Source organism: Mesitornis unicolor, unplaced genomic scaffold, assembly GCF_000695765.1.
Source record: "Mesitornis unicolor isolate BGI_N332 unplaced genomic scaffold, ASM69576v1 scaffold24742, whole genome shotgun sequence".
Taxonomy (NCBI): domain Eukaryota; kingdom Metazoa; phylum Chordata; class Aves; order Mesitornithiformes; family Mesitornithidae; genus Mesitornis; species Mesitornis unicolor.
Window position 1 is genome coordinate 69 of NW_010167481.1, and position 13,482 is coordinate 13,550.

The following is a 13,482-nucleotide window of genomic DNA, read 5'->3' on the forward strand; positions in this document are numbered from 1 at the left end:
GCTGCCAGGCTCCATCGGTCCCGTGTGAGGGGGGCCGGATCCCTTCAGCCCTGCGGCTGGGGCTGCTATGCTCTGGGTGGGGCCGCCCCCGTCCTCACGGCTGCTGTGCCAGCTCTGCTCCACGCCCAGGGTGCCCCGAGCTTCCCCCTTTGCCCCGGGCACCAGGTCCTCCTGGTTCATCCATCCTCAAGGAGCACTTCCCTCGTCCGGTTTTGGACTCTGGTTTTTCTGTCCTCCAGCGCTGTCTCCATAATCCCTTTGTCCTCCTGCAGGCGAAGTACAAGGAGCGAGGGACGGTCCTGGCCGAAGACCAGCTGGCCCAGGTGGGAGACCCACCCCTGGTAGCAAGAGTACTCCTGGTTGTGAGCCCAGCTGCAAACCTGGGCTTCGTTTCTCTCTCTGCATCAGTGTCCAGAGCTTTATCCATGAGCAGTGTGGATAACGATGGTACTCGTTAGGCTGCCTTTCCATCAGAGCTGTGATGTTTGCTACAGATCTCGCTCTGCCTCAGCAACCCCTCATTTCTGTAGAGCTGCTTCTGCCCCATGTACGGCACAGAATAACTTCTGAGGCTTCCTCTTGGTTCAAAACAGCCTTTTGCCTTGTCTTATCTCCACCGATACTGGTTTGTATTCAGTGTTAAAAGTTCATGTGGAGAATTCTGATTCCATCAAGCAATTTTTATGTTATTCCCTTCCTTTTAGACCACTGGGACCATCTGCACTGGGCAGGCAGCACTCAGAGACCTGAGTGTTTCTGGAGCACTCTGCTCACTTAGTGCCTGTTGAGGGCTGTGTTTATGGAAAAAACTGCATTAAATAAGTGATAAGACACAAACACTTCTCTGCAATTCTCTTTCAGATGTCTAAGCAGCTGGACATGTTTAAGACCAACTTAGAAGAGTTTGCCAGCAAACACAAGCAAGAAATCCGTAAAAACCCTGAGTTCCGGGTCCAGTTTCAGGATATGTGTGCAACAATCGGCGTGGATCCTTTGGCATGTGAGGAACGGGCACCGGGGTTCATGGTCAAGGATTCATCTCACTGGTCCCATGCTGTAAACGGCTCACAGTGAAACTGGTGAAAGTTGTCCATGAGGAGAGCCGGTGGTGTTTGACTCTTGGGGTTTGTGCATTGGTGTGGTGTCCCTTTGGGTGCTATTTACTTAAAAGGGTGGGGGAAAACAAGTGGAGATAAACACAATGGAGATTTTTCATTAACAGATCTGAGGCCTCACAGTGAGGTTTGCGAGCAGCCTGCTTTGCAGCAGTAACTGTTAAGGAAGGGTATTTTTTTCCCCAGTGGTTCAATCGCTTTCTCCTTTCTCTCTTCACAGCTGGTAAAGGATTCTGGTCAGAGATGCTGGGAGTTGGAGACTTTTACTATGAGCTGGGTGTGCAGATCATTGAAGTTTGCCTGGCTCTGAAACACAGGAATGGAGGTGAGGATCTCCCTGTGTCTGTCCCACCCCATGTTCTTCACTCCAAAAGGGCAATCTGAGACCAGGAATGGGCTCCAGCAAAGCCAGTTGAAGCTCGAGTCCAATACATCTGTGGGAGAAGGCAACAGCTGACGGCTGCGTGTTAGTTCTGGGAACAGCAGTGACTCAATGCTTACCTCACCCAAGTCTTGATACTGGGAACAACGAAGAGCTGCTCGTAACATGGCAGGCAGGGGAGAACCAGTGGCAAATACACAAAGGACCCTTGACTGCTGTTGCTGGAGTAATTTTGTTGCTCTGCATTAATGCTTTCCTGTCCCCTTCTGTCAACTCCCAGGTCTGATAACGCTGGAAGAACTTCATCAGCAAGTGCTGAAGGGAAGGGGGAAGTTTGCGCAGGACGTCAGCCAGTGAGTGTCTGTGTATTACAGGAAAGGGGAATCAAGTAACAGTTGGGGATGAAAAGGGGTGACTGATTCTCCAAACTTGACTTCTAGCAATGGAGATCCACAGTTAATGACTTAACTATTTCAGAAAGCAGCAGTGTGCTCTCTTTGGGAGCCCTAAGGCCCAAGGGACTGCTGGCTTGAGCTGGAGATAATTCTTCCCCTGCAAATCCAGCTGTCTCACTGCCACAGTCTGCTGAAGCTGCTGTGGTCTCCTGAGCTGTAAGGAAGGGGCTGGTTCGTGTCATTACAGAAGCAGATTTGAGGACACAACTCACCATGATCACTAATTTGGGCTGAATCTTAAAGTTTAGCACTCGCAGCTCAGGTGCTACAAGTGTGTTTCTAATGCAAGTCTGCCCTTCTGAAGAGGGCTGCAGATATGCAAACTAATTCTAAATTCCTTTGTAAATAAATTTTTCAGCTGTTGATTACCTGAAACTGCAGCAAGCTCCAAGGAGCTATGACTGCCCACAGCTTCTGCGTGTCAAACCTTCCTCACTTACAGAGCATAGGGTGCAGTTAGAGAGAGGCTCTTGCTTTAAAGCCTTGCATTGACTTCTGCTTCTCAGGGACGATCTCCTCCGTGCAATCAAGAAACTGAAGGTCCTGGGGAGCGGCTTTGGGATTATCCCTGTTGGTGGAACGTATCTGATCCAGTCGGTACCGGCTGAACTGAACATGGACCACACCGTCGTCTTGCAGCTGGCAGAGGTACTGAGCCAGACCTTAAAATACAACCACTCTGAAAGAACCTTATTGCATCTGTGTCAGGGAACTGTGATCAGACCAGGCCTGTAGGCAAAACTTTCTGCACTCTTCTAAACTCTGGACTGAAATCTTGGCTATAAACACACAGTACTTTTCCTCTCATTTCAGAAAAAGGGCTATGTAACAGTCAGTGAGATCAAGTCCAGTCTGAAGTGGGAGACAGAACGTGCAAAGCAAGTGCTGGTACGTATGAAGGTCTCGTCACAGTTCAGTGACAGCGTAGGCTGCTTGTCTGAACTGTATTTCTCTTGGTCAAATTATTGTAGCCCAATTCTACACCCTCCCTTGCCCTAGAATGAATGTGGGGTCAGGCCTCTATTGTGAATGGCTTCTCAGCCGTTCAGTGACGTCTCACTCAGTCCCCGCTCTGTTTGTGCAGGAACACTTGCTGAAGGAAGGAATGGCCTGGCTGGACATGCAGGCGGCAGGAGAACCTCAGTACTGGCTGCCCGCTCTCTTCACAGAGCTGTACTCTCAGGAAATCACACCCGAGGAAGCCAAGGAGGCGATACCTTGACTGCTACGTGTTCTGTGCCTGTATCTAATTCTCCTTGTGAGCTTATTTGCATATCACATGAAACACAGCCCCAGTGGACTTGTAATAAAAGTTTTGTAAAAAGTGTCTAGCTTGAAAAGATTAATAGGACTAATTCATACTTGCTTGCCTCTGAATTTTCTCCTCTGTTGTGGGTGGAAATGCCACTTGCCACTACAACCTTGTCACAGCAAGAGGAAAATGAGCGAAGCTGCTGTTGTGACTGCAGTCTTGGAGGATGCGAATGCAACTCCAGCTAAAGAATCCTGGAGCCAGCAGTGACACTGACAATCTGCTCTGTGAGCGAGTCGTTGTTCCACTAAGGAGTACCACAGTCTAGATTCTGCCAAAACAAACTTTATTGCACAAAAAAAAAGAAAATCTTATGTACAATAGTATACAAACAAGGTATCTTAGAGTGACTCTTGTGCATATATTTTTCAACTCAATTAGGTCTAAAAATCTGCTGCTAAAACATCTCTGCCTAGAGCAGTCATTTGAGGATTGTCACTTTGAAATGGAAACATTCAGAAATGGTAGGACAGACGACATTAGAGCTATAAAACTAATACTTCTCTTTGACAGCCACATGCTAGTTATGTGAATAGTGTCCACAATAAGGCATTTTCTTGTTTCGTCGTATCGGTGGATGGTAACGCCACATGCATCACAAACAGATTTCAGAACCAGCTCTGCCTTGGGAAGGCAGCAGAGTCACAGCTCTACCCACAACGCTACTGAATGGTGAAAAACAACGTGACATTTACAATGGGATTAAGAGGCGGTGAAGGAGGACGCAGCTCGCGGCTTCTGGGGAGACCCCGCTGCCTCCCCGAGGCCTCATTTCGAGGTGGACACCGCTTTGTTGGCTCTCACCTGGTGTTAGGTGTTGAATGAGTCCTATGCAAGCTCAGCTTTCCCTCAAGGGGAGACAGGGTTTAAGCCTAAAATCAAGCCAATGACAGACCCAGGGGAGTTTGTTAAAGGGAAGAGAAAGGTTCCCAAGTTGTTAAACGGCACCTTAACAATTCCAAAATGTTTCCACCTTTCAGCTTTTCAGAGCTGCTTGAGCAGCAGTGTGCAGGCTTCTGAGTTCTGCAAGAGTTGATATAAATCACAGACTGAGAAGAATTCAGTGACGCATGGGGCATTGCCTTTCTGTGCAGCACATGGCAGGGGTCTTCTGGCCCCTCTTTCTGCGCTTTTTTTAGGCAAAGATGACTGCGTTGGAAGTTCTCCCACCACCATCGGGAGCCTGAAACAGGGCCGAACTGGTGGGAAGGTGTTGAAGGAAACTGGGAGAGGGCCCAGGACAATGTGCAACTTTGTGCTTAGCTTTCTACCAAAGCTCCCATAAAAATAATAAGGGGGGGAAAAAAAAATGGATTAAGCTCTTTATCAACAGGACCTTATACTGCTTCAATCAATCGCCACCAGGCTCATCCACCTGGAGAAACCGGGTGTTTCACCTCCACCCAAGTTACACCCAATACATCTTCGATGTAATGGCACTCGCAGGCAGCAGCCTCCCCTCGGAGAGCCCGGCCTTCGCTCGCAGGAAAAAGCTGCTGCGTAAAACAGTCGAAGCACTGAAGTGTTAAACTTGACGCCGCTCAGCTACAGCTCGCGCCCCGCCAAGTTTGGCAAAGGAATTTGTCAGTAACAAGGCGTACACCTCTGCAGAGCTCCACCCAGAAACAGTGGCTCGCTTAGCAAGAATCGCCCCTTATTCGAGTGTTTTAATCTGATGGATCAAGGTAGCAGCGGGGAGTGAGGCGGCAGGAGGAAGAAGGGAGGAAAATAAAACATTACACCGAGTAGAGAGGTGGAAAGCAAAGAGTTAAGGAAACAAAACAGCTCCATTCAGAGCAGCCAGAATAAAATATTTCTAAAATGCTAAATTTAAATCAACACCTTAAAAATAATATGCAAACTATATTTATTTTTAAGTGCTCCCCGTATCTCTGACCAATGATTTTCTCACCCTCCCTTCCCCCCAAAAATGCCAGGATGAACACACCTGCACTCGATTTACAGATTCTCGCAGTTCCCACTTCTCATCCGCCCCTTTGTGCCTGAAGTCTCAGTGGACGAAGTCACCCAGGGCTTGAGTAAAGCTTTCAGAAAGGAGCCCAGATTCCACTACTGCTCTTTATCTTTGGTCTGTCTAGAACAGCGTCTAGAAGAAAGACATCAGGTAGATGGGCTCCAGAGAGCAGAGAGGCTCCATCTCTCCCAACCCGCACTAGAAGGTTTTGCCTGGGCACACGGCGCGGGGGCCCTGTCATGCCCTGGGCTCGTCAAAGCGCTCCCACAGCTACAGCTCCACGTTCAGCACAGCCCCAGGGGAGGGCTCATTGTCTAGGAACAGAAAAGCTGTAAGAGGATTCGCAGTCTGGATCTCATTCTTTAATCAAATGGAGAAGAAAAAAAAAAAAATAATTCAACCAGTGTAGGTATTTCCAAAAAAAAAAAAATAGAAATAACCTGATGCCACATGCTCCGGCTTCCTAGCATAGTAAGTACCTTTAAGAGTAGCCTGTCACAAGCTTGGCTTTGTCTAGCATGAAGTCTTCTCGTTCAGCGTTATCCACCAGAGCAGTGAAAGGAGACAGAAGATATCCCACAGTTTTCCTCGCTCTGGCATTGGTTTGGTTGTCGAGTCTGTCAGGGATACTCTAAAGTGTGAAGACAGAACATCCCCACGGCTTGGCCTCTCCACTGGTAACGCAGCTCTAAGCTTTAGAGCAACCTTGAGTGTCTGTCTCTGTCTCGGAGGAGCTGCTCTCAGAGTCTATTTCTGTATTCTCCTGCTGGTTTTTCTCTTGCACCTTCTGCCGAATTACTTGCAAACGCACTAATAGGGACTGATAGTCAAAGTGGCCTCGTTTTTCTCCAAAAGGATCCTGGAAGAAAACCATAGATAAGCCTGTTAATGTAGACCATTATCCTTCTGGCAAGAGGCAGAAGGAAGAAAGCAGCGTAGTAATTGGGCAACAAATGGTCAAAGACTTAAGGGTTAAAGCCCATCCTATGACGGAGAGGCCCCTAAGCTTCCCACTGTCATGGCAGAGGTTGAAGACTGAAGATAATTTCAGTTGGGAGACTCTTTTGGGAAACCGTACAAAACCAAGCAAACTTCAAAAACAGAGGAACGGCCAGGCAGACACGGCTTGAATTTCGACTACAGCTCTGAAGAAGTCAACTGATTGAAAGACTTGGTCTCGGGCCCACTTCAAGGAGGCAGGGAAAAGATCACAAATGAAAGCCCCTAAAATCCAGAGGCCAAAGAGTTGACCACACTCAGTGTTAGTGCTACAGACCCTTTCCAAACGAAAGCATCGCTGTTCTTGTTTTAAATCAAGGTCCCCAGCTGAGATGTAGCCAAGTCAGAGGCAGAAAACCTTTGGAGATTATTTAACATGTGCTGCTTTTATCCCCATCCCAGGTCAAAGACACATTGCCAGGGCTATATAAGGTGGTGGTGGAGTTTACGCCATCGTATCTGATGGGAATCTTTGGTACAAGCCAACGTGTGGTCCCAGAGTTAACAAGACAGCGCAGCTGGCAAGCACTCGACTGATTCTGAGCCTGGAGTGACTTAATTTCAAATACAGGGTAATGCAGACAATAACGCCATCTCTCCAGCACGTTGCAGTCATGCTTCCTGCACTACTATTTACAAGTGAGCAGAAAACAGACCACGGCAGCCACTGCCTTTGGGAACCGAACACAACACAGGGACCTTCATAAAGGCTTCCTGAAGAAGAAACAGGAGTGGGCCACACCTGACAATTCTCTACTGCCACCAAACTTCACCACCCAGCCTTCAGTTCAGTCCTCTCTGCAGCTCAAAGTCAGGCACACACCTTCCTTATGGGAATTTCTCACTCCAAACGTGAACCCTCCTGCTCTGGGAGTGCTTTCCATTTATGAATTACCCAGGCACTGACAAGAAAAAGGGGCTCAGAGACACAAGATCATTAAATCAACCACCTCCATCTTTTCTTAGCAGTCGAATTTCTCAATGAGTCAGACAAGAGGTGGCTGATGAGGGAGGAAGACACATCTGTTCATATGCAAATAGCTTGGCAATCTATTCTTTAAAGTCTACTTTCCTGCAGAAACAAGTTCCTGTGTTCAACCTGTCTAGATGTGTCTGTCTACTGCAGCTCTTCCTCCACCCCTTCCTCCCCCAGTAACTTTCAGCTCAGTCAGCCACTTTCACCCCCATCTGACAGAGCAAGGAGCATCAGGGAAAAGTTTCTATCCACAATATGAGCAAAGGAACCTCAGAAAAAGAGGAACTCTACCAGTGTCCCAGCAGGAAAACGCTGCTATGGAGTTCAGACGCCACCAACGCTGGATAACCTGCGTGTGCCCTCCCTGCTTAGCACCAGGTCCACAGGAAAGCAAGCTCTATTGGTTCCACTGCTGAAGGAAATACCTGTGTGCCCAGGTCCAGCACTCTGAGAAGCCTCACAGCCTTGAAAACCCTGTGTGCACACTGTGAACTTGGGGAAGGCAGCGCTTTATCTACTGAAACATCTCAGGTCTCAGTTTCATGGAGGGTTCAAAGTTGGAATATGCATTTCTGAGAAAAGATCCAGATCCACGCCACCACACCTCTAGGTGCTGCGCACTGCTGTCTGTCAAAGCACACACCCTTACCGAAGGCAGTGCGTTATCAACAGGAAAATGGTCTGCCACCCACCTGCATTGTCTGTCCTTGGAGATAAAGTCTCTCTTTACACACCCCTTCGTAGAAGTCGTAGTACTCCATGAAGGATTTCTCCATTACAGTCCTGAATGCAATGAGAGAGCAAACAGCACAAAGTGACAGCGTTACAATGGTCACAGCACCCAGTGCACCCCATCCCACTGAATTCCACTTCATGCAATCAGGGTGCAGCCCCATACAGGGAGGCCCAGACAACTAACGGGGCGCAGCGAGGCAGGACACAGAGCAAAACCAACGGCAGCGTCACTGCAGCTGGAGATGCTGCACGTGTTTCCACAGCAGCTGTGCTCCCCTCCCTCCGAGGGGTTTTATTCCCCATAAGACAAGGCACATTTATACTCAAACACGAGTCACAGGATGCAGCCATTGTGCGCATTAACGCAGCCTTTGTCAATGCACAGCTCCTGGACACCACACAAATGCAGCCGTCCACTTCAGGGGAAATAAAAATGACTCTTTGCTGGACCAGGGAGAGTTCAAGCCTTGCTCTTCCCTGGAGCAACAACCAGGATTTCAGGAAGGGCAGCCAGAGAAGTTTATTCTGCTTCTCCACACCCACTTTCTTATGCTCCCTCCATGCCTCCTTTCCATACCGTAACGGCTCGGGACAGGGACACTTTCCCTCCAGCATGTCGCACACTGCTACGCGGATGGTCTCATGCCGAATGCACTCGTTATAGTTCTTGCTGTCCCCAGGGTGCCTCTCCTGCAAATAGAATTTGGGCCAGTGAGTCCATGCGACTGCAATGACTCTTGGTCTCTCTCTCCTGGGCCTGATGAATTTCACTGGTGCGCAAATCCACTACGGTTTTGTCTGTTTTGTGTGTGCTGAGCTAATTTATACTGCAAATGTAAAGCTGGTGAGATTTTACACGTCTCCTGAGCCTCGGACTCACACAGCTGTGGAGACAGGTCAACTGACGAAGCTAGCACAGAAACCTGCCTCTCTACAAGACGCTGGAAACCATGAAAACCTGAGCAGTTCATTTCCTGCGTGATAATGTGTCACAGGGAAGCCATTTCGGGAGTCATGTAGCAGAGAAATGAAGAGCTACCCCATCTCCCCAGCAACTTCTCAAATGCCTCTTGTTCTTCTGTTACCTTACCCATACGTGAGCGAAGCAGCCTCCGGCTCAGAGCTGGCTTGCAGCTCCTTCTCAAGCTCTGATAGAGGCAGAGCAAGCTGGAGAAGAGCCAAGCGACGTAATCTACTTTTGTCCCCATTTCCAGAACAGGATTTGCCACCAGGAGCAAGGTGTGAAGAGCCAAATAGCTGCAAAACCGGGGATGATCCACCTCAAACTCTCACCTGCTCAAAGCCGGGTTCATTGTGATAGGGGTTCTCAGTCATCAGAGACTGGATGGAGATGAGGACCGATGAGATACTCTGTGCTGGGCTCCAGGCAGGCCCGGTCCAAGTGCTGAGGCATTAAAACAGAAAAGCATCAATTAACAACGCAGGATTGGCCCGGTGAGCACCATCCCTCCAGCCACCGAAGATCAGAAAGGTTGGGAAAACACATCTCTACCTTACAGAAACGCGACAGGAAAAGAAACAGCTGCTACAGGTATAGAAAGCACTGGATGCTGAGAAAGTTTTCAGGGTCAAAGCAGTTTATTCTCTCAACCAAATGAGTACTTTAGCTTCAGCAAGACAAGAGAGGCTGCTAAACTTCACTGCTCACACACACAGGGCAACACACGTGAGCTGAGGAAAAATAACATTTCTGAGCATTTCATGAGGCACTTTAAAGTCATGGCTATCGCCTCACACAGCAGCCTGGAGCAACACAAGCTACCAACAGCCAGAAATGACTCTTAAGAACTGGAAGCTGCCTGTCAAGACTCAAACAAGGCCATCACTTGTGCAGTCTGTAACACACTCAGCACAAGGATGGCCACCAAAGCACTAACAGACGCTCTGCCTGTCACAATAAGGTGCCTGTTTCATACACACAGAGTAGCAAAAACCTTTGCACAGGACAGCATAAGTCAAAAAAGCTGTTCTGCTGCTCGCCCTTAATATCCTAGTTCCAGATACAGGCCTGTCTCCCTGTGAGCTGAACAAGGATGTGCTGACCCACATATGAGCTTCCTAAATCCTTTCATTCGCAGCTCCCTCTGCGCTTCCCATCCCTGCTAAGGCCGAGGCTCTTTGTTCACTCGTCAATAATTTACCTTCCACGCCAGGACTACAATTGCAAGAGCAACGAGGCCGCTTGTGCAGGAGCTGCTGGGCATTCAGAGCCCTGAGATACGGACGTGCCCTACACATCTCAGTGCTCTGCAGGCGTTGGCATCACCAGCCCAGAGTCTCAGCAAAAGCTTTTCTTTACTGGTAACTGAAACTGGGGTTGGGAATATCACACCACGGCCAGGGTTCCTCTGGCAGAGCCGTAAGAGCCACCCAATTAACCAGGACTTCCCCATGTTTAATAAAATCAAGGAGGTGAATAAGGAGCGTTTGCAGCAGCAAAGCTTGTTTGAACAGGCGGCATGGGAGCAGCTCTTGTAAATCATTACACCCGGCGCTCAGCCCCACGTCCTACGTGTAGGTGGAAGCCCAGAGCAGTCAAACGGCTCTCAAAGAAGTTCTTAGTGGCTTTTAGGTTTATTTATTTCTTTTTAAACCCACACAGAGAGGGGAAATTAAAGCCACAAAAACCTACATTCAGCCGACATTAAGGATCAGGCTGCGAAGCGCAAAAGCAGAAGAAAGGCAGTGTTTGAGCCAGGGTTTTCAAGGGGAAGCAGGAGAAAAGCGACAACGTCCACTGAATTTCATGCTTCCCCTGCTCCGTTCTCAGGTGCCCTTAAAGACAAGTTAGACTCTTATTTCAGTAGAGGAATTTGTGCTGCTTTACGTCTCTGATTCTGCCCTCCACAGAAGCGTAAAGGTGCGTCCAAGCACACGTCTGGGGCGAGATCAGGGCACAGCGCGCCGAGAAGGATGCAGGAGGCAGAACACAGCCTGCAGCCACCTCCTGCTTTCCCATCAAAACAGCCAAAGTCTCCTCTTACCCCAGAATACTCAGGCAGACTTTCCCATTGCGGTAGAAGTTGGGGTTAAACCTCACTGTGTTATTTCCCGTTGTCATCAGTTTGACCCTTGGTGGGTGGATGGGATAATCTGGAGGACAGCGAAACAGGAACAAGAAGAAACCCCCTTCATAAGGCGTGTCAAATGGGCCTGTGATCAATGCATGAATCTGGAAAACAAAAGCCCGTCTTGCGCACCACTTCAAAACTGTGCAGCACCGTCCAATCCTCAACAAAGCCGACCGAAGGCAAGAAACCTCCACCCAGGCAGCAGCACGGAGGCAGCGGCTTCCACAAGCGCAAGCCATGTGCGAGCCAGGCTGAATCCCTCCCCTTCCTCCCTCCCTCCTTCCCTCCTTAGCCAGGGCCGCTGCTGCGCACTTCTCCCCCCCTCTGCCACGCTCCGTGTGTGAAGCAGGTTTCCAACGCAAGCTTTGGCCAGAGTCCACAGCAGCTGCCTGCCATATACATCTCTATAGGGTCCAACCCAGCCTGAATCGCAGTTCAGCTGGGAAGCTTTGCTTCAAATTACAGAAAAAAAAAAGGGAAGATTTCAAATATGAAAATAAATCTAAATTTAGAAAGAAAAAAAAAAAAACCAATCAGAATTTCTGCCAGAACTAGAGCGTTCCTCAATTTTATGGTCTCGTGCTGATTTGCTCTTATTAAAACCAATCGCTCCGTTTTCTCTGCCAGGATCTGGAATTAAGACCCTATTCTCTCCATGCTAATTACCCTCAAAGATCCCAATTGTATACCAGGAAATCTATTCCCTTTGGGCTGTTAAGAAAGCTTACTCCCCAAGCGATCCAAGCCGTCTCTTTTAATGATCCTCTTACCTCCCCAGGATTTCAGTTAAAAGCCCCAAGGGTGTTCTACAACCTGGCATCTCCATTTTGGGGCGTTTTGGCACTTTTTAGGCATCGAGGGAAGCCAGAGCTGCAGCTCAGTGTGTGGGGTGGGAGCTGTGCAGGGCCACTCCCTTTGTGCCACCTCCAAAAATCCAGGGGCTCTAAGCCAGGAGGGAATTTGGGGGATGCCACATTTGTCAGAGGGTGGGAGAAGTGCGCAGCAGAGAAGAAACCAATGCGACCCCACACACACACGCACACACAAACCAGCACAGCCAGACCTGGTGACACTGGCTGGAGAAAGGGCAGCAGCAGCCAAAAAATGAGCAACCCAGCTCCCTGCATTCCCTCTGACATAACTGGAAATTCCCAGTCCTGGAAAACACCAAGAGCTGGGGGTGAAGAATGTGGACAGGAGAGGCCGTAGCCGTATCTGTGGCCCAGGGGAGCAGCTCTGCTGGAGGCGACGGGTGGGAGTGGTTGCATGGGTCAGACCTGCACACAACCCCGTCCCGGTGAGTGCCAGGGGGGCAGCTCCAGAGCAGGACAGGGCCCGGGCACAGGGACACATCTCAGTGCCACCTCACAACCATTAAACATCTCCAGTTTCCACAGGTGGATTACAGACGCTCCAGCACTGCTTGTTGCTAATGGACATTTCTCATTTCCAACTTCTCTGAGAAAGCTCCCATGGCCAACAGCTTCTCATGGAGCTCTCTCTCCCTTGAGCTGCTGTACTCATTGTTTTCAAGTACTGGGAGAATGATCTGAGCTGGATCAGCACCCCACTGGTTCATAGGGCCCCTAAAGCAGTGCTGGCTTTACCTGCTGAAGCTCCTCAGATCCCTGTGCTGGTGTCTCTCCACAGAGCCAGTTTCCTTGAGGGCCTCCTCCCAGTTTAAATGCAGCCCATGTCAATGTCACCACAAAACCTGAAGGCTCATTACGCTCCTCTGCAAGGCTCACCCTGACTTCTCTCCCAGCGTTAAGGGAATACTCCGTTTGGGCAAACCCTTCCAGCAGCCACCAAGAGCAACACACAGAGAAGCGGAAAGTTGAACCAGCTCCAAATCTTCTCTTACCTTGGTCATGTCGTGGGGATCAGGCACAACAAACATTCCCGGGGGCGGTTCCTTGTAAATGGACATGATATCCCTGAACAAAGGAAACAGGAATTAGTCAAGATCTCCCCTGGCGTTCATCAGCCCCCGAGACACAGAGCGCTCTTGATGACAAATCTGCATGGGTGTAAGGGGACAGACTTTGAAGATGGAAACGTGCAGCTCGTGAAGATCTAGACATTCTTCTTTTGCCTCTGTTTTCTGGCTGAGCTCTTTCAATTTATCCCCAAGAAATAGGTGAGGTGTTTCAAGAGCACAAGCAGCACTCACAGAATCAATACACGAGGCATCAGATCGAGCCACCCGACCCACCACCTTGTATTTTACCATAGATCAGCTCCAGCACGTAAAACTTCAACCAGGAACTTCCCTTAAAGCAGGCGTTTAAAAGTTCTCTTAGGTGAAGCTTGTTGTTTAAAGGATGACTCTCCCACCCCGTGTTTTCCCTCTTCAGACACAGACTGTTTTCAGGATCCTTTTCCTAGACCCAGTCGTTTGTTTTCCCCAAACACATCGTGACTCAACTGCCTTTGAGAAC

At 49.2% G+C, this 13,482-nt stretch overlaps 2 protein-coding genes across 2 annotated transcripts; one reads left to right on the forward strand and one right to left on the reverse strand.

Annotated features, from left to right (window-relative positions):
* Positions 1-275: 275 nt before the first annotated feature.
* Positions 276-3,277, forward strand: SNF8 (SNF8, ESCRT-II complex subunit). The gene is made up of 7 exons (XM_010178715.1): positions 276-323; positions 862-1,000; positions 1,336-1,440; positions 1,778-1,850; positions 2,459-2,600; positions 2,766-2,840; positions 3,037-3,277. Exons 2-7 carry the CDS (start codon positions 862-864, stop codon positions 3,172-3,174), a joined length of 672 nt encoding a protein of 223 aa, XP_010177017.1. The 5' UTR covers positions 276-323; the 3' UTR covers positions 3,175-3,277.
* A 2,302-nt stretch (positions 3,278-5,579) lies between these two features.
* Positions 5,580-12,983, reverse strand: UBE2Z (ubiquitin-conjugating enzyme E2Z). The gene is made up of 6 exons (XM_010178716.1): positions 12,906-12,983; positions 10,955-11,142; positions 9,243-9,354; positions 8,527-8,639; positions 7,907-7,997; positions 5,580-6,098 (listed from the first exon to the last, which is right to left on the reverse strand). Exons 1-6 carry the CDS (start codon positions 12,969-12,971, stop codon positions 5,928-5,930), a joined length of 741 nt encoding a protein of 246 aa, XP_010177018.1. The 5' UTR covers positions 12,972-12,983; the 3' UTR covers positions 5,580-5,927.
* Positions 12,984-13,482: the final 499 nt, after the last annotated feature.